The 18,460-nt window shown below is 38.6% G+C and overlaps 1 protein-coding gene across 6 annotated transcripts in view; it reads right to left on the bottom strand.

Moving 5' to 3' along the window:
• The window catches only part of WDR17 (WD repeat domain 17), a 77,861-nt gene extending 62,199 nt beyond the window's left edge, over nucleotides 1-15,662 (bottom strand). For 4 of the 6 annotated variants that reach the window (XR_003794219.1, XM_029226451.1, XM_029226455.1 and 1 more), the window contains exons 1-2: nucleotides 15,514-15,662; nucleotides 3,094-3,215 (exon numbers count right to left, since the gene is read on the bottom strand). Coding sequence is in view for 5 of the 6 variants with exons in the window: in XM_029226451.1 (XP_029082284.1) it covers nucleotides 3,094-3,159 (66 nt within the window). In the remaining variant the exon portion in view is untranslated. Of the gene's footprint in view, nucleotides 1-2,100; nucleotides 2,168-2,935; nucleotides 2,984-3,093; nucleotides 3,216-15,513 lie in introns of those variants that run through there. The other 2 variants (XM_029226453.1, XM_029226452.1) reach the window with 2 other exon arrangements.
• Nucleotides 15,663-18,460: the final 2,798 nt, after the last annotated feature.

Raw genomic sequence — 18,460 nt, 5'->3', positions numbered from 1 at the left:
GTCATACAATTTGGTATGCCTTCGTACGCTTCTAAGCAGCTTTTATAAGTCTTATAGTCCAACAACTTAAATCCTTCATAATTCAGAGTTGAATAACTTGCCTACACCAGCCATTAAAATAATAAACAGGAAAAAACAAAATGGCAGCTTCTTAAAAAAATTAGGATTTTGAATGAGGTATTAAAAAATCATGCATCATTAAACATATGAATACTATTGCATCTATAATTCTGAATTATGTATTTAAACTGCTAGTATTTGAAACTTCTATATTATTTTTCTCAAAAGTATCATAAAATATATATATATATATATAATATTATGTAGCCTTTATTAAGTGATATCTACAGTCACCGAGGAGATAAAAAGAAATGTCCAGAAGCTTTTGATATCATTGTGGTCAGCATGAATGTTTACAGCATTAGTGATTCTGCATTACTAAAAATAGAAAACGTTCAACCGAAAGTCCATTTCAAAATACATGTTTATATTTTAAATATAAATCCTACAAATATGTCACATATATAGGAAATCTAATGTATTTTAACTGTATGTGACAGGTAGTTTTATATTTCAGGTAAATATTACGTACCCTTTTATCTTTAGTTAAGAATATGTTTCCTTCTTATGTGAACCACCTAAGAATTTCCATGTCCATTCTAAAGATTTGCTATTTCAGAAAACGTCATCTTTCTGGCCCAGAAACAATATACACACTTTAAAGATAAAGTACTAAACCTTGCAGTTCACTGAATAATGCAGATTTACAAAGGATTCAGGAAGAAAGTCTGAGCATTGTGTCACCTCACATGCAACTGACAGTGTCAGTTGCCTGGCAACTACAGCCCTACAGAGATATTATTTTCATTTTTTTAACCTAAATTCTACTCTTGGTTTCAATCTTGTATTATATGAAATACACAATGCATACATTATAATTACACTGAAGTGTAAGTGTATGAAATGTAAAAAAGCAAGTTATAAGAGTATATTTGCATTAGATTTGTATAACATTAAAGCTCACCTCTGAATATGCAAGATTATATGACATAAGCATGAAATTTAAATATAGCTAGAGTTACAATACTGCCAAAAATAAAATTATAAAACTAAGTTAAAATCAAGTTCATATACATGTGCTGTGTGTGTAGAAATATATACATATGCCATAAATATTAATTATATCAAAGTATAAAGGCCACTTCAGCGATCTAAAGATAAAACTCATACTTGTATGTGACTTTTTTCAAACACTACATTTCTCAATTATAATTTTTAGCTCAAAAACCAACTTATCTTTTCCAGTAAGCATTAAAAATATAACAATGGAAAAATCTGGTATTCTGAATGCTGACTATATAGGGTATATGTGCACATATATATCATCTGAAAAATTTTAAGCTGGAATTTTAGAAGAAATTAAATAATCATGTTTCAATTTTCATTATTTAGAATAAGCTGCTTCATTGTCATCTAAGTCTGTATAAGAACTGATCAAAACTTGAGCCAAGAAAAGCTTAAACTCATGAAGAGGATATGGTAATTTTAGGGTTGGACTATATCTATATATGAGAATAGTTATTCTTTTAATATGTCTCAGAACAAGGAATTCACTTATAAAGGCCATAGTTTATTAAAGGGCAGATTGGGGCTATGGTGGAGGGAAGGATTTTGAATCCTCAAAATCTCCATGAGCTGCCTCAAAATCACTAAAAAGAGACACACAATTTTAGCAAAACGCATTTTCTTAAAATCAGTCACCCCCTCCCTCCAAACTAATTGTCATCCCTTTCCTTTCCCATAGAGCAATATATGCACTACACTTGAAAAAAAAAAGCCTTCTGTCTGAACATCAGAAATACACTGTTATTACATTTTAAATGCACACACACAATATAAAAAAGGATGCTGGCATTACAGTGCGTGCACACGTGTCTGTGTGTGTGTGTGTGTGTGTGTGTGTCCAGCACAACTTCAAATACTGCTATTAAACTCATAAGCTGAAATATTTCTATCATTATGGTTAAGGCTGGAATTCGGGATGGTGAGCTACCCAGTAATTCTCAACCTCCCTTCTGAAGAACACTTTAGGATCCATACCATGAGGGTTATTCTCCAGAGTTAGATATTTACTGGCTCCTGAGATGTTTACCAGCTTGTTTCACAGCTGAAAAAAAAAAAAAAAATCTGAAGAAGAAAACCCAAGAGGCTTAAACTGCTGAGGATTTACAACTAAAAAGATAATCTAAAAGAAGTAAAATGCTGAGAAAATATCTTTGATTGAGGTGATTAGAATAGTACCCTGAAGAAGTAAGGAGGAAGGAAGAAAACTTCAGCGCTGCATGTCTTTAGTAGTACACGCCCTCAAACAACAATGGGGATAAAGCTGGTAAAACTCCATCAAGATATTCTGGCTCTTTTGTTCCACTCATTAGTGAAAAGAAAAATCCACAAATCTCCTTCATTTAGATAATTAAGAAATCCTTCATTGAAAAGGTGACCACAATCAAAGAGAAATCTTATGTTATTCTAAACTAAATCCATTTTGATAAGGTGCATTTAAAGATGGCAGTTTTCTGCTATCGCAGTAGAAATAGATCAGAATAGCTGTGCTGCGCAACAGTTGCCATAGTAACAATGCAAATCCCTTTGAGCATAATTAATTGCCTAAAAATTTACCAAATGGAACGTGGCACTCTTCTTCAGAACATTTTTTCATTTTCTTTTACAATATTATTATAATACATGGTATAAAATTATGTAAAATTACTTTCTTGAAATTATTGCTATTTTCATACATTAATCTCATTAGAAAGAATCCTATTTTATCTTTAAAGCCTAAAGACAATCTGAACACGTTAAGAATTCATCTGAAATCAGGATAGAAAAAAACACCTTTTCTTCAATAAATGACTATCCTTATATATTTTCTTACCTCTGCTTTTAAGTCTATCAGATAAGTATCCTATTTACCCTCAGAATCCTGCAATGCAAAAATGTCCACAATATAAATGACACAGAAATACAGCTGCATGAGAAATAAAGCAGAAAAAAATCACAGAAAATTAGAATTACAACGTAAATATATCTTACTCTTTGTAGTCCTTCATAGCAATCATCTTGCTCAAACCAATGTGAAATGTAAGTCATCCAAGCCATAGAATGTTCCTACTTTAATCAAGGCAATTGGAAACCGGCTTCAGAATAGTCAGCACCTAAAGTAATAACAATGTGTTTCAACCAAAGGGGTTTACCAAACTCTACCTTATGAAATGTTGTTCAGTACAAGAAACTAGAAGTACATACACATTTCAGCTGAAACAGTTTGAATAATTTATAAATAACAGTGTCTGTGAAAATAATGCTAAAGCAGAAAGGTAAGCCTATAGCCAAATAAGAAATAAATCAAATGATAATTATGTTGTTGTACTAGACAATGCTATGTCAAATATTTCATTAGCCCTTCCCTTTTCATTGTTCTGGCATAGAAACACATGTATGACACATAAACATCACTGCAGCTAGTTGAGAACATCTTTATCTCACTCTAAAAATATACCAAATGGGACATGGCACCCTTCAGAATTCTTCTTCTTCCTTATTCTCTAGAAATATTTTCAATAATACCTGCTTGAAGCCCCAGGTCAAAATAGTTGGGAATAGGCTTCCACAGGAAGCTCCAGGACTCGTACACGCTGGTGCTCAATTTGTTTCCATCTTGCTGACTTCCCCGAATCTGGACCATGCTTTCTGTCCTGCCCTTGGGTTCCCACAGAGCCCCTGGTTCCTGGCTAACTGCTCGGAATTTGCATCTCCTGCAGGGTCCCACCCTCTGGACTGGTGGTCCTTCCTTGCTATCTCTCTTGTCATTGCCTATCCTATTCTGAGTTAGAGATCTGTGTCTGTGTCCTGCCTTACGCTTTTTTACCCCGCCCTAGACCTATATCTAGCGCCTACCCAGGGTATATCTAACTATCTTGCCACCATTTCAGTGGTTGCAGTCTCTCATGCTAAGCCCTTAAATTCCATTTTAAAGTACCTACTGTACCTAGATCCCGCAGCCTTGTATCTGGTAATCTCAATATGAACGTCGGTAAAGCCAAGCTTATCCCTTTCGAGTGATAAGAATCCCTTTCTACTGCCCCCCAATAGTCTTTCATTTGCCCTGCATTCCCTGTTCCAGTGACCAAAACTATACTCGACGGTAACCCGAAATAAGAACATGGAGCCATCTTTGATTCTTTCACCACTTTCCCCTCCACCTTCCGCTACATTTGATCACCAAGTCTTAACAACTACCTTTAACATGTCTCTTCAAAAGCCCCTTTCCTCCATCCCTAACGCCACTGTCTTGTACAAACTAATGAAATACTTTACTTACTAGCCTCCCTAAACATGTTCTATACCAGCATGGCTTTATGCCTTTAAGTTGTGAAATGCTTTTGCCTGAGCTGTCTTACCTCTTCCCCTTCTTTTGTGACTAATGAGCTGTATCATATTTATCAAGACCCAACTTAATGTCCCTCTTCTTTGAAGCCTTTCACAAATGCACCAAATCCCTCATCTGTATGCCTCTAAGTCTATATTTGTGTGCACTGGATAGTGTTATTTGCAGAGACAAAAATTGTGAGTTGCCCAAGACAAAGGAACATGTTTTATTCATATTTGTATAGAAGGTACAAAATGTTTGTTGCGTGAATTGACACATGCTAGAAGAGTTTGTCAACTAGTGGTAGTTCACATGAACCGAAGGTGTGTGTGTGTGTGTGTGTGTGTGTGTGTGTGTGTGTGTGTGTACACATAACTACAACTTGGAAAGGGGCTAAAGAAATGTATCCAAATTACAGGTAATATACTCATCAACAAGGGAAATGGGATTACCATTCAATTCCTTGCAGAGAAATGGCTAATCAAATTATTTCAGAAATTAATTTTTGAAGGGAAAATAAAATGCAGACTTGAATTTGTAAAATTAGTTTATAATCATATAAGGTACCAAGTATTTACTATATCACTATAAATACAATATAGTTAAAAGTAATACCTTGTTTGTAGGGCACATAATAGTTCTCATGTCATACTTCCTGACATTTCTCCATGAGCACTATTTACCATATTTGCAAGAACTAAGAAAAGTAAAATATTTCACATCATGGAATCTCAGATGAATATTATCTTGCATAAAAATACATATTTTTATTGTATTTCAGGTGTTTTGATTATCTGAGAGTGTATAGAATCTGGTTCATTTAGTATAAGAATGGCCAATAGTGTTCAACTCTCACATCTCCTTGATGGTCTGGAGTGCACAGTTGAAACCTTTAGCTGATCTCAGAGCGGAAGCATGTCACGATCACTTAGCAGTAACTGAAACAGGAAGGAGAAAGTCATGGTGACATTTACTCCACATCTTTACATCTGTGAATTCGTCCACGGGTCTAACTGATTAACTTATTGTTAAAATCACAAATTTAACTTAATTCGTAGTCAGAAAATTTTTCCTGCCTTTTAAGATTAGTGAGGGAAGGAAATGAAAAGAATCAAAGGCTAGATGTCATTGTGTTAAAGAAAATAAATAAATAAAGTAAAATGGCTTGCAATGTCAGAAAACTTACTGCAGGGATTCATACAACACACAAGTAACCTGTGGTCTGATTGCTTGTCAGGACCTTTTTATATCCCTCTCTGCATCTATACCTTTTTATGAGCTCATCACGGGCCGACTATATATCCTGGCCTGTTGCCTTTGGACTTGCCGTATGACTTGCTTTCCCCAGCGATATGTGGGCAGAAGTCAGAATGTTCCAGCTCCAAGCTCTGGCTGTAAGGCTTGCTTCCTTTCACACCCATCAACATGAGAAGGACATTCCACAGCTACCCTCTTGTAGGGAACAGGGTGGGGTTGGGGAGGGGGGAATGTTACTTTCTCCCCAACAGGATCTGACTATCTAAAAGTAGTGGCTGAAATACTAAGAAGCTATGGAGAGCTTTTCATAATCTCATGAGACTGGAGGGAAAAAAATTGGCGTCCATATGCTGCCAAGGAAAAAGATGGCCTAATAATGGTGCCCTTTCAGTGAGAACCATGTGGGTCTACACCTTAAAACTAGCGTGAAATAGACTATCCTTTACAAAGACTGAAGTTCAGCTTCAAATAGATTCATTCAATGATTGCATTGAGGGGGTCTTCCCTACCCTCATACTTTCCAAAAGCAAAAGCATATTCTCTCTGGAGAAAGATAATATTAAATCGTCAGGCTGCAAAGCAATCAAGGGAATTCCAAAGAGTGAGGAGACCAGTCATGGGGAGACAAACAGACTAACGGCTTCGCCTTTGACAGGGAGTGGGAGAAAGAGGTGACTGCCATCAAAGCGGGGAGGAGAAAGTCAGATAAAATCTGCGAAAGTCCTAAAGGCCGATATGAGCTAGAGCATCAGTGTAGAATAACTGGAGGTCCCCGGTGCAAGCTGAGTTGCACTCACCTGTCAGAGCTTCTCCTCAGGTCTCAATTGGGGGCTTAGGAGAAAGAAGGGGGCAAATCAGACATAGTCCCCCTTAGTGGCTCAGGCACATAGGAAGCACTTGGCTACTGAGAGCTGACAGGCATGCAACTCTGTATAGGTCCCTGAATCCTTCTCCCAAATGGAGCACAAGCCTTCAACTACTCGGAGAGAGGAAATACATACCCTCACTCCCAGGGACAATGGGGAGGGAGTAAAAGCAAAGCCCATCTGCTTCTAGGGAGGGACAGATAACCCTCCTTCCTGCCCACAGAACTGGGAGAAGGGAAGAAGCAAAAGCTACCATCCCCTGGGGGGTGGGCAGGAAAACATCTTGGGCTCCGATCCTGAACCAAAATGAAGTCCAGATCTGCCACTGAAGAGGTGCTTTCTCTCTTACTCAGCACCCACCCCAGATATAAAGTGGAGTTTGGCTGCCTCAGAGTGGGGTTGAGGAGAAGGAGACACACAAGTCTCCCCTAAAAACCAGATTCCCCCAATCTGGGAGATCAGATGATAGGACAGTCATACACTTGGGTACTATACAATAATTAAAATGAACCATACACAACGAAATGGATGAACCATACAATGTAATGATGACTGAAAGTCACACATGAATATCATAGGATTCTAATATTTATAAAAGTTTAAAGACCAGCAAAGTTAATCTATGCTACTAGAAGTTATGAGAGAGTCTTCTTCAGGGAAAAGGAAGTAGTGACAGACAGGAGCCATGAGGGAGATTTCTAGGAAGCTCACAATGTTTCTTTTATGCTAATTATGCTAATGTGCAAATTTGCTGGTACAAAACAGTAAATTGCACACTTCTGCTGTCAGGTATATAATCTAAATAAAAAGAAATTATACAGTAAGAATCCACAGCAGTGATTTCTAATACTAACAAAATTAAGAGGGGAAAATAAACTGAAATGACTTGTCCACATATAAGTAGGTGTTGTATAATTGGATTATATTTTCTAACTTCATTTGGACACTTTCATTTATCTTTTTATTTTGCCCCTAGAGTTTCCTGCCCCATTTACCACCCCCAGCCATCATATTTTGCAACATGTTAAGTCTTTCTCTGAGATATGCACTAATGCTGCTTTAACCCACAAGTATTTTTAGAAGTAACGTCAGGGACAAGCGGATGAGGAAGGTGGACACAAGGAATAAATAATCTCACAACAGGAAATGGGTAGAAACCAAAGTCTGCAAAGCAAGCAGCAGGGGACTGAGATGGGCTAGATTAAGGATATGCATTTGGGGGTCCACAGGAACACCCACAGAGTCTGAGGACTCAGCCGTGATGGTTCACAGTGGATGCCTGCTAATGCCACGCCCATAGCAGATCCTCTGACTCCTCAGTCGGTACTATTCCACAGGGGTGTGCCCCAGAGCAATCTCCACCAGCACGTTCCTAAATGTTGGCAGCGATCTGTAGCGACACATAGCTCCCATCCCAGCATTTCATGCCTTGACCAGACCCTCCAAAAATAGTAAACAGCTACATCCTAAGAACAATTTGAAAGCTCACCCTTGGAAAACAACAAATCAATATAGCTGACAACACCCTCCAGTTACTGGTGATTCTAACCACTAGTAACAAAGTGACAATCTATACAATATACTTCTCTTTAGCTTAGGTCACATGACATTTTCAATATGTAAGAAAAAAAATAGTTGAAAATGAAGTATTTTTACCAGAAAATCTGACTATATGAAAAGTAAAAATAGGGCTTCCCTGGTGGTGCAGTGGTTGAGAATCTGCCTGCCAGTGCAGGGGACACGGGTTCGAGCCCTGGTCTGGGAAGATCCCACATGCACCGTGATGAAGAGAGTGGCCCCCGCTCACCGCAACTAGAGAAAGCCCTCGCACAGAAACGAAGACCCAACACAGCCAAAAATAAATAAATAATAAATTTTAAAAAGGTACTATAGTCGTGTCATAGGTACTACATGAAAGCGCACTAAACAGAGGGAGCAGCAAAAGCAGAGACTCTGACCAGGAAGCACTCCGGGGAGGCTTGAGAAAGAGAAAAATCGATCAAAGTATATAAAGATGTGTATTCAGGGCTTCCCTGGTGGCGCAGTGGTTGAGAGTCCGCCTGCCGATGCAGGGGACACGGGTTCGTGCCCCGGTCCGGGAAGATCCCACATGCCACGGAGCGGCTGGGCCCGTGAGCCATGGCCGCTGAGCCTGCGCGTCCAGAGCCTGTGCTCCGCAACGGGAGAGGCCACAACAGTGAGAGGCCCGCGTACCGCAAAAAAAAAAAAAAAAAAAAAATTGCGTATTCAAAGGTCAGGGTCACAAACATATCACCATGCAGAGAGTCAGGGTAGTTTCCTTGAACTCCTCTTTGTCCTATTCAGAATTTTGTTAATTTTCTTAATAGAAATCTATTGCCTATAGTAATTTTTTAAAAAACCTAAAAATATCATGTTGAAAATCAGTGTTTAAAATTTGAATACACTATATGCTCAGAGTGATGCAAAAAATTCTAGTGAGCACATATAGTTAACATGTTAGTATCTACTATACGTGCTCATTAGAAAGCATTTGGAAATTGCCAAAAAAAAAAAAATGGAAGTTTTTTTTTTAAGCAGCCACTAGCCCACTAACTTGAGATCTTCCTCTGTCTAGTATCCATAATTCTAAATGGCCACTATTTTCACTGATACATACAGCCATAGATTATCAAGGATAAATATAATTTTAAAAAATCTCTAAATCAGTGCATCTCAAAGTGTGGTTCTCGGGTCTCTTGCATCAGAATTAACTGAGAAACTTGCTAAAAATGAAGATTCCTGGATCACAATCTAGGGCCAGTAGATCTTGGGGTGGAGTCTGGAAACCTGCTTTTTAACATCATTTCCAGATGATTTATATAGCACAGTAAAGCTTGAGAACTACTTACTCGGTTCAACAATAGCAAAGATGTTTATCAGATAAACTGCCTCTGGTAACTTCTACTGACCAGATTAATCTCTTAAATTTCAATCATTCCTAAATTTACCTTTCATGTGCTTGGCAGGACATTATATCTCAGCATCCCCAACATATGTCAAATCCTGATGTTCTTAAAAGCTTAGATGATAAAATAGGTCACAAAGTACAGTATTAACCTATGTTAAAATCCTGGATTAGATAGCGAATAGAAAAGAATAAGGTCATTATGGTTGTTCTAGTTTGGACTCACAGGATGACCACTTATACCAGTATGAATTCCAATTTGATCAGCAAAACAAAGGATTATAGGTAAGACAGAGAGGACCAGAACACTAATTCAAAGATGTGGCAAAGTGAATGCAGTTATTTCATCATCCATCTATATACTTAATCTATCATTCATCTAGATATTTATTTTTATACTTCCTACATTTTAACCACCAAAGTGAAAATTATATGGATTTGAATTATGAAATTAGATTTTCAAGGCGCTTGAAGGATTACAGAATCTCTTGACCTGCAATGTGGAAAAGATTTTTAATTTGATCAAAGATGTAATACACTTTTCTTGAACAATAGGGTCATTCATATACCTTCAATTAACCATTCTGAGAGACTCAGCCAAAGAGAAATAGAAGAGTGAGATCACGTATTTTTCACCCATAAACTAAGAAGAGGTAAATACTCCACTGAAAGAGACATTATGAAAGTAAACGTGTAAACATTGTCATAATAAAGATGTAGGATTATTTTTATAATAGGGTATGGCAAAAATAAGTAGCTTTATTTTTATAAATAGGATCATTCCTCATGAAGGAGGACTTGAGAAGCTATGGCATGAATTGTTCTGTAAACCTGAGGATGCCTGTCCCCCTTCTAATTCATCTGTTCTGTAAGTTGGATTTTGTATATGAGTTTTTAAAGTAGGGTGGGTCTTTATGCTTATCTGTGTCTGAAAATCAGGATTCTCATTTGGCAGAAACAGTCAGTTAGACTGGCATTTTCATGTTCTGGGCCAAGGGTGTTAAAATTTATTTTTGTCAAGTGCTGAGAAAAAACCAACAAAGGAAATCAAATGGATTTAAAGCTTGAAAGCTTTAAGGAATAGCTCACACAAAGTCACTACATCCAAAATTTCTTTTATATATGCATCCATACATTGATAGGAGGCCGGAAATAAATCCTAAAGTTTGATAAGTGAAGAGTTGTATCAGCTAAGGCAGGACCAGTGCATATATGAGACAGGTTACTAATCTAGTCAATGGGCCACCTGTCAAAAACTGTTCCCTTAGCCACCATAAAATTCCCACAAAGATGAACTAGTGTAATTAATAATGCAAGTGAGATATTGTGTCCAAAAAGCTACCATTGAAATTTAAATGTTTATGAAATGTATCCACAATTGTATTCAATATTTTCAGGAATGAGTTCATTTATTTAGTAGTTTAAGTAAAGTTTCAAAGGTGGAGTTGTATACGAACACTACCAGTTCAAGAGAAGACTAGGTCCAGTGGCACAATGTACCTTCTATCAGTACTTCTAAAGTGTGACCTTGCGTTAGAATCACTCGAGGCTCCTGAAAACACTGATTCCAGGTGCTCCCTCAGATATTCTGATTTGGCAGGGCTGTGGCCTGGAAGTATGCACTTCTGACATGCTCCCAGGGGATGCTGGTCTAAGATACATGTCGAATAACACCATTCTAGATGGCGTCTAGTACCAAAGGGTCAGAAAGTCTAGAAAATAAATGCGTCCAACTTCAGAATTTTACCCAATGGTAACCATAATCCAGGCTTCAGATGTAACTTCCAAAAGCTTCTTATTTCTAACATTCAATTGTAGATGTGATGGCTATGTACACTTAAGTACCACCGAGGTGCATTAGGATAAAGAATTTATAAGATAACTGGATCCCCCCTAAATCACAGAAGACTTTGCAGAAAGCCTTGAATCATATTAATGAGCAAATCAAAAAATTTTACAAATTGTGGGAAAACACTTTTTAATTAATATTTTAAGCAAACTTTCTATATGATGAGACCAAACACATGCAATTTGTTCATTATGTACAACAGTCACTTAAAAAATACAAAAGTGATCTAAATCTTAACTACTCAAACTTTTGAATTAGTCACTTGAAGAAATATAATAAAAGAGAAAGGTGATATATTTTTACACCTCTTTAGAGAGCAGCACAATGCTGAGTGTTAGAGCCTGAGGTTCCAGACCAGCTTTCCCATTGAAATTTTCCCAGTTTTGAGCAACTTAATTTTTGTGTGTTTAGTGTTAATGGTGTTAGATTGACTGGTCTCTAAGAATCCTTCTAGCTTAAATTCTGAAATGACTCCTTCAAACCTGCTACCATGTTTATCTTAAAAATAAAATTTGCATAAGTCTTTTCATTAAGACTCATTCAAAAAGTTTTATCTTAATGGGCCAAAATTAAGTTGTACCTACTTCTTATTAACCAACTATTCAATTTTCAGGGCTCCATGTGGCGCTGTATTGTATTGAAAAATGAAGTTTTTCCAACAGCACATCATACACAACTGCTCTGTGTAGTGAGAACTATTTTCTGCTTTCCAATTGGAAAGTTTTTTTGTGTATGAGATATGAAATTGAGCTTATTATACATAATTGCAAATAAGCTCACCTGAGATACTGGTACATGCTCATAACTTAAAGTGTCAACAACTGTAAGAGAACAACAAATCTGAACATAAGGTAAATTACTTAACAACCTCCACTATGAGTTCTCCACATCTGAGCATTCAAATTTATAAACCAAATTTTAAATGTTGTAACATCCTCACCGAAGCATGGAAAATTATTTCTTGCATCTTTTGATAAGAGCTTTCCTGAACATGACAGTTATCAATTATCCCTTTAATAGCAAATAACATTGCTGAATTATCTCCTATGATCTTACTGTGCAAGATTTGCCTGTTTCTGTGACACATATATTTCCTAAACTAGAATACAGACTTCCAGAATTTTAGGAGATAATTAGGCTACTAAATCAATGTTGTAAGTACCTGTAAAGTAATAAAAAGTAAGCCTTTATCATTATTAAAAAAAAATTATCTCACTCAAGTAGCTGATAATGTGATATCTAGATGCATGTGCCATCTGTGGCTCCAATTCCAGGTTGCTTTTTTTTTTTTTTTTTAACAAAGTCTAGCCTATTTCAAGTTATATTTGCCTAGTCACTGAGATCAAGTAAAAACAACCTGAAACTTGTCTCCTCATGTGACAGCCCGTTTTACCATGAGAAGTTTTGAAATTCTTCTAGTCAGTCATGATGGGATTTTTTCCCTTCCAATACACAAAGGCAAAGGTCAAAGTTGATCATTTTAGTGTATTTCTCTACCAATTTTTATAACCGAAATTACAAGTCCTTCTTGAACAGTAACAGTAACCTCAAGCAAGAGAAAGCTTTTCCTTTAGGATCTGTTTCTCTACAGAGTAAATTCTTTGGGGAATTTCTAAGATTCTCTCCAGGTATCCATATCTAATTTCTTGCTCATAAATGTCCAAGGAATAGTCTCATCAACAGTGAGAGAATCATCTCCACGTGATTATCATAGAACACAGCATGGTCTTGGATGTTGAAAAATGCCAGCCACTCTTGGTCTAATATATGTTTCTCACATGAAAGAAAAGGAGGTGTCAGTTAGTAAGAAATCCCTCCCAAACTCCTAATATGATTTCTATGGATTAAAATATTCTCAATAAGAACTCTGTTCCTGAAGACACACTGGAAGCTACATACATAATTTCACTTTAATATTTCAATCTGCTACATGGAATAGATACAAAATACAAGATGAGATAATTCAGCAATTGCAGAAAGTAGTAGTAATGTTTGTATACACATCATTACCATGAATGGCTGGGTAAACACGTTATTCAGTAATCTGGTAAACCATTACCTTTCTTGCATATTAGATCTGATTTTGAATAAATTCTGGAATACAGGAAGGACATGTAAATCCTTTCAAATTGTTTGAATTTCATTTTAGTCTTCATTACAGAGCTTAGGCAAGTAAAATTAGGTAGTATGGAGAATTTGCACATATTTTATAGACAGGGACATCTAATCATTCATGTTGGACTTCCAGTATCTTCTGGGGCAAAAGAAACAAACAAACAAACATAAAACTGTTCTTACTCTTCTCTGAGCAATATAAAAGCTGCTGTAGCTCACCCATGCTCAGGCTAAGGGCTGCAAGGTAGAGTCCACAGAATACAACAACAAAAAACACTCTAGCCCTAGAAGTCCGCCTACTGGGAGCAGAGGAATTTAAAAACATTATTTTCTAAGCTAAATTGATTTGCAGCTTTCGAATATATAGGATTATTGTGTGAGTAGCAACAAAAGTTTTTAGTACAGCAATATTTAATCATTAAAGATAAAAAGAATGAAGAATTTCAAACTTTTAAGTAAATATATCTAATTTTTTTTCAGAGATACCCACAGTTCTTTAAGTATTCCTATTACTATAAACACAGGGAAAATCAGCTCAATATAAGTAGTAAAATTCAACTAGCCATTTTAATATAGAGTAAGTTTGTGGAGCTCACTTAAGAAGTATATGAGTTTTCTTTCCATGTGGGCCCTTTCAACCAAGCCGTTGGTTTATTCCAGTTGAGCAAACTTCCCAGGAACTCTCAATGCAATGACCTAAACCTAGCATTTGTAACATTAATCTCTAAACTATCACCTAAAGCACGGTTCCCCAAACTCTGGGGAATTAACTGACAACTTTTCAAAGGCACTTAATTACTGTATTCAATTTTAGATCACAGAACAGGAGAAACTGTCAGACTGATTTCTCAGATCTCTGTCTTCACACAAGTAAGATGTGACCACGTTCACTTTCTTGCACACTTAGGCCAGCGAGGCAGAATCTCAACAGGATGTAAGAGAGTGCTTTTCTGCAGGGGCTGTCCACACCACAAGCCCAGAATCAGCTCCACTAATGCCAATAAGAGGGAGACAACATAACATCCAAGACCATGCTGTGTTCTATGATAATCACACCAAGATTATCCTCTCACTGTTGATGAGCCTAGGAGATTTGTGAGCAAGAAATTAGATATGAAAACCTGGAGAGAATCTTTGAAATTCCCCAAAGAATTTACTGTTAGAGAAACAAACCCTAAAGGGAAAGCTTTTTTTCTCTTGAGGTGATTTAAAATGTTCAAGGAAGACTCGTAATTTCGGTTATAAAAATTGGTAGGGAAATGAGTTTCTCCGAAGGGTATCTATTTCTGAAATACTCAGACAATGAAAGAAATGTAATCTCTCTCTTCAAACCATTGTTGGAGACTTTTAAATTAAAAAAAGTCAACAAATACATATACAAATGGACATGGAAGTTACAAAACAAGTGTGCTTTGCTTCTGATACATGATCCAAGGCATCACTAAACTTCATTCAAATCAACTGCACTTAATATAGTAAAAAAAAAAAAAAAGCTCCAGTGTTTGCTCCTTTTAATATCTGCATGCAAAAGAGTAAGTCTGGGTTTGTTAGCTTCTGAAAAATAGGAAAGATTATATTTTTAAGATTCGCTTAGCACACACTGCGCCTCTGAGATTCAATACTGTCTGTCTTTTTTCTGGAACGCGCTTCCCTTTGACCCCAGGGTTTCTTGCCGCAGCCTGAGTACGAAGGCCACCTTCAGGGGCGCGGGGGTCCTTACAGAAGCGCCCGTGGGCACAGTAACGAGAGCGACAATCTAGACTCTAGACGCACTGAGGCTGAATAATCTTAAAACATAAGGCAGTGTCCCCGGTCAGGGTCGCAGGTGACACTCCAGGGGCAGTTCAGAGGCACAAGGGCTGCTGCTGAGTCTGCTGCGTCCCGTCGTCGGCCGGTGAGCGGCGCGGGCGCTCGGGGCCTCATCGCCTGCCAAGCTCCACAGGACGCGCGCACGCGGGTCCGCGACCGTCGCGGGGGCGGGCGGACCCCCACCAGCCCCGCGACGCCCCATCGCTCGAAGATCGCCCTCCTCCAGCCCGCGTCCCTCGCCCTGCGGCCCGCCGGCCCCTACCTGCAGGACGAGGCGACCGCAGCGGCGGACAGCGGAAAGTGCTGAAGCGGGCGCGGCGGCCGGACCCGACCCGCACCGCCCTCTCCTCCTGCGCCGCGGGCTCCGAGGCTGCGCGGCCGGGCCGCGGGGTCTGAAGGGCGCGGAGGCGGGCTCCGCAAGCCTGGCCGCGCGCGCGGCGCTCCGGGTCCCGCTCCGAGCCCCACGTGACAGCCACACTGGCCGCTGATTGGAGCGCCTGGGGAGAGGCGGGGGCGGCCCCTGACCCCCGGAGACTGTGCGCGCCCAGGTGGTTACCTGGCAACCGGGAGTCGGCTCTGAAGTTGTGGTTCCCAGGCCCTGGGTTAGGCTTCAGCAGAGTTTACAGGGAGGCTGAAAGTGGAGGAAAGAACAGTGAACCGCCAGCGTTCTCACCACCTAACAGATTCCGCACACCGGGTTTGCACTTTCTAGGAAAATGAGTCAAGTATTCAATAAATAAATCACCCCATCTTCTTGAGGAGCCTGAGGGAGGGAGTTGAGCCTCCTTCAGAGTCTAGGCTACACTAGCCTTGATCCTCACCTGGAAGGTGAGTACAGAATGGGGTCTCTTCTGCACTTCGTTATAGTCTGATTGGGCTCAAGAAGCTCTCTGCAAAACTCCTATGAATGCGATTTGTCTCTATTGGTGGATTTGTATGTAGTTAATACACCTGCCCTCAAAGTGTGCAAACTGACATTTTCCTTGTGGAATCTGGTTGAATGGAAATGGCACTGTCATTCATATTTCCTTCTTCGTATCTCTGAAATATCTTCACTACCAATGACCTTTATCAAACACCCAGGAGAAAATAAACCTTCATATACTCGGAATATGTGTTTAATAACATTTACTGAGCTTTAATTATATGTCAGACTCTGAATAGTTAATATTTTTTTGTTTTTTTAATAGCATTTTTCAGATCTTTTAAAAAATTAATTAATTTATTTATTTCTTCATTTTTGGCTGCCTTGGGTCTTCGTTGCTGCGCGCGGGCTTTCTTTAGTTGCGGTGAGCAGGTGCTACTCTTCGTTGCCGTGCGCGGGTTTCTCATTGTGGTGGCTTCTCTTGTTGCGGAGCACAGGCTCTAGGCGCGCTGAGCTTCAGTAGTTGTGGCTTTTGGGCTCTAGAGCGCAGGCTCCGTAGTTGTGGCGCACGGGCTTAGTTGTTTGGCGGCATATGGGATCTTCCCGGACCAGGACTCGAACCCGTGTCCCCTGCATCGGCAGGAGGATTCTTAACCACTTTGCCACCAGGGAAGCCCCTGAATAGTTAGTAAATTATGGTTTGCCCCAACCGGCCAACCAGGGAAACTCCCTGGACGTAATTCTGAACCTCCTATGCCATACACTTTTTTTTTTCATACACTTTTTTCTTACAAAGTATTCTGTGCAGACTGTTCCCTATCACGGCACTTAGCATTCTGTTTTGCAAATTAAAATTGACTTAAAAGTTACCCCTCCACATAGACAAACTTGTCAAAAGCTAGAATCAGTTCTACAGGTCTGTTCTCTGCATTCTAATGAAGTGCCTGATGAATAGCAAATCTTCAATAAATGTTGGATGAATGGATGGATAAATAAAAAATTAAGCACATAATCTACCAGAGAAAGTATAGAGGACAACACCTAAATATATTTGGTGTGTTAAGTCCTAAAGTAGGGTTATATAAAAGTTCTGTGAGATAATTTCAGATGAGGGAAGGAGAAAATTTTCTTTGTTTTCAGAGTAACTCTCAAGAAGGCTGATATTTGGACAGGAACTTAAGAAACAAATAGATTTCACCTGTTGGAAAAAAGGACTGGACATACTATGCATCAGGAACGCATGGCCAAAAGCACAAAATGGGGGAAATGCATGATTGATTTAACTAATTTTGACTTGTTTGTATTCTCTGGAGGAGGTGAAGGTGAATATCTAAAGATAAGAGGAGGGAAAGAAATTGGCAAAAGATTAAACTGAAAAAATAATAAAACCAGATTTAAGAAGACATTGGACTCCCTGATTAGGTTAGACCTTAGACAGACCTTAACCTCTAAAACCAGAGCTTTTTCTTGAGAAAAGATACCTTACAAATGTTGGGGGTACATAAGGGTGCAGAGAAATGAAAAGCATGATCGAGTAGGGAGAAGATGCTGATGGCCTGAATTAAGATGATGAAAATAAGAATGATGGAGGGGAGATCGAAAGAAACATTTCTGGGAAAAAAGACTGTCATTTTCACTTATGACAGATATTTGCTCGGTACAGTGTCAACAATAAACATGAAGAGAAAAGGTTGTCAAAGACCCAATGTCTAGCTTGTTCCATCAAAGTCTTTTACAACTAATTGCTTCATAATTGTTTCAACTCTCCAGTTAAGAATCAGAAAACCAAAAGACACATTAGAAATTGTCTGGTTATGAATTCGCAATTGAAAGATGAAGGTCTTGAGGCCTGGAAAGTTCTAGAATTTGTCAAGATCCTACAGCTATATTAGCAGCAGAATTGATATCATGATCCCAGACTCCCAATTCAGTACTCTCCTCCCTTTACCATGATTTGGTTCACAAGTTTTGAAAGGGAGGTTTAAACAATCACAGATATAGTTAGATCCAGAACCCAAAGAAATAGTATAACCTAATTTCTAAGGAAAACATCTTTTTACTGAGGTTTTCATTCTTTTATTCAACAAGTATTTAATGTGATGCTCTCATCTCACAACCAAAAAAGTCAGACACTCAGGCTGACAGTTTCAGGGCAATCATTAGTTCTTAGCTAGAAGAGAGATTAGGGGAACCAATTGGTTCTAGTCAATCAGTCTTCAAGGGTAGACATGTTCTGTGACAGCAGTGGCTTTGAAAAGGTGTTCCAGGCCATTTAATGTGACAGGTGCATTTTTTGTGGATATCTTAAAAAAACAAAAAAAGCAACCGGGTAGAAATTCTTGAA

This window comes from Monodon monoceros, unplaced genomic scaffold (genome assembly GCF_005190385.1).
Source record: "Monodon monoceros isolate NGI ecotype Baffin Bay Population unplaced genomic scaffold, NGI_Narwhal_1 Super_Scaffold_17, whole genome shotgun sequence".
Taxonomy (NCBI): Eukaryota; Metazoa; Chordata; class Mammalia; order Artiodactyla; family Monodontidae; genus Monodon; species Monodon monoceros.
The sequence above is the reverse complement of the archived record's forward strand: the minus strand, read 5'-3'. Positions and strand labels throughout refer to the sequence as shown.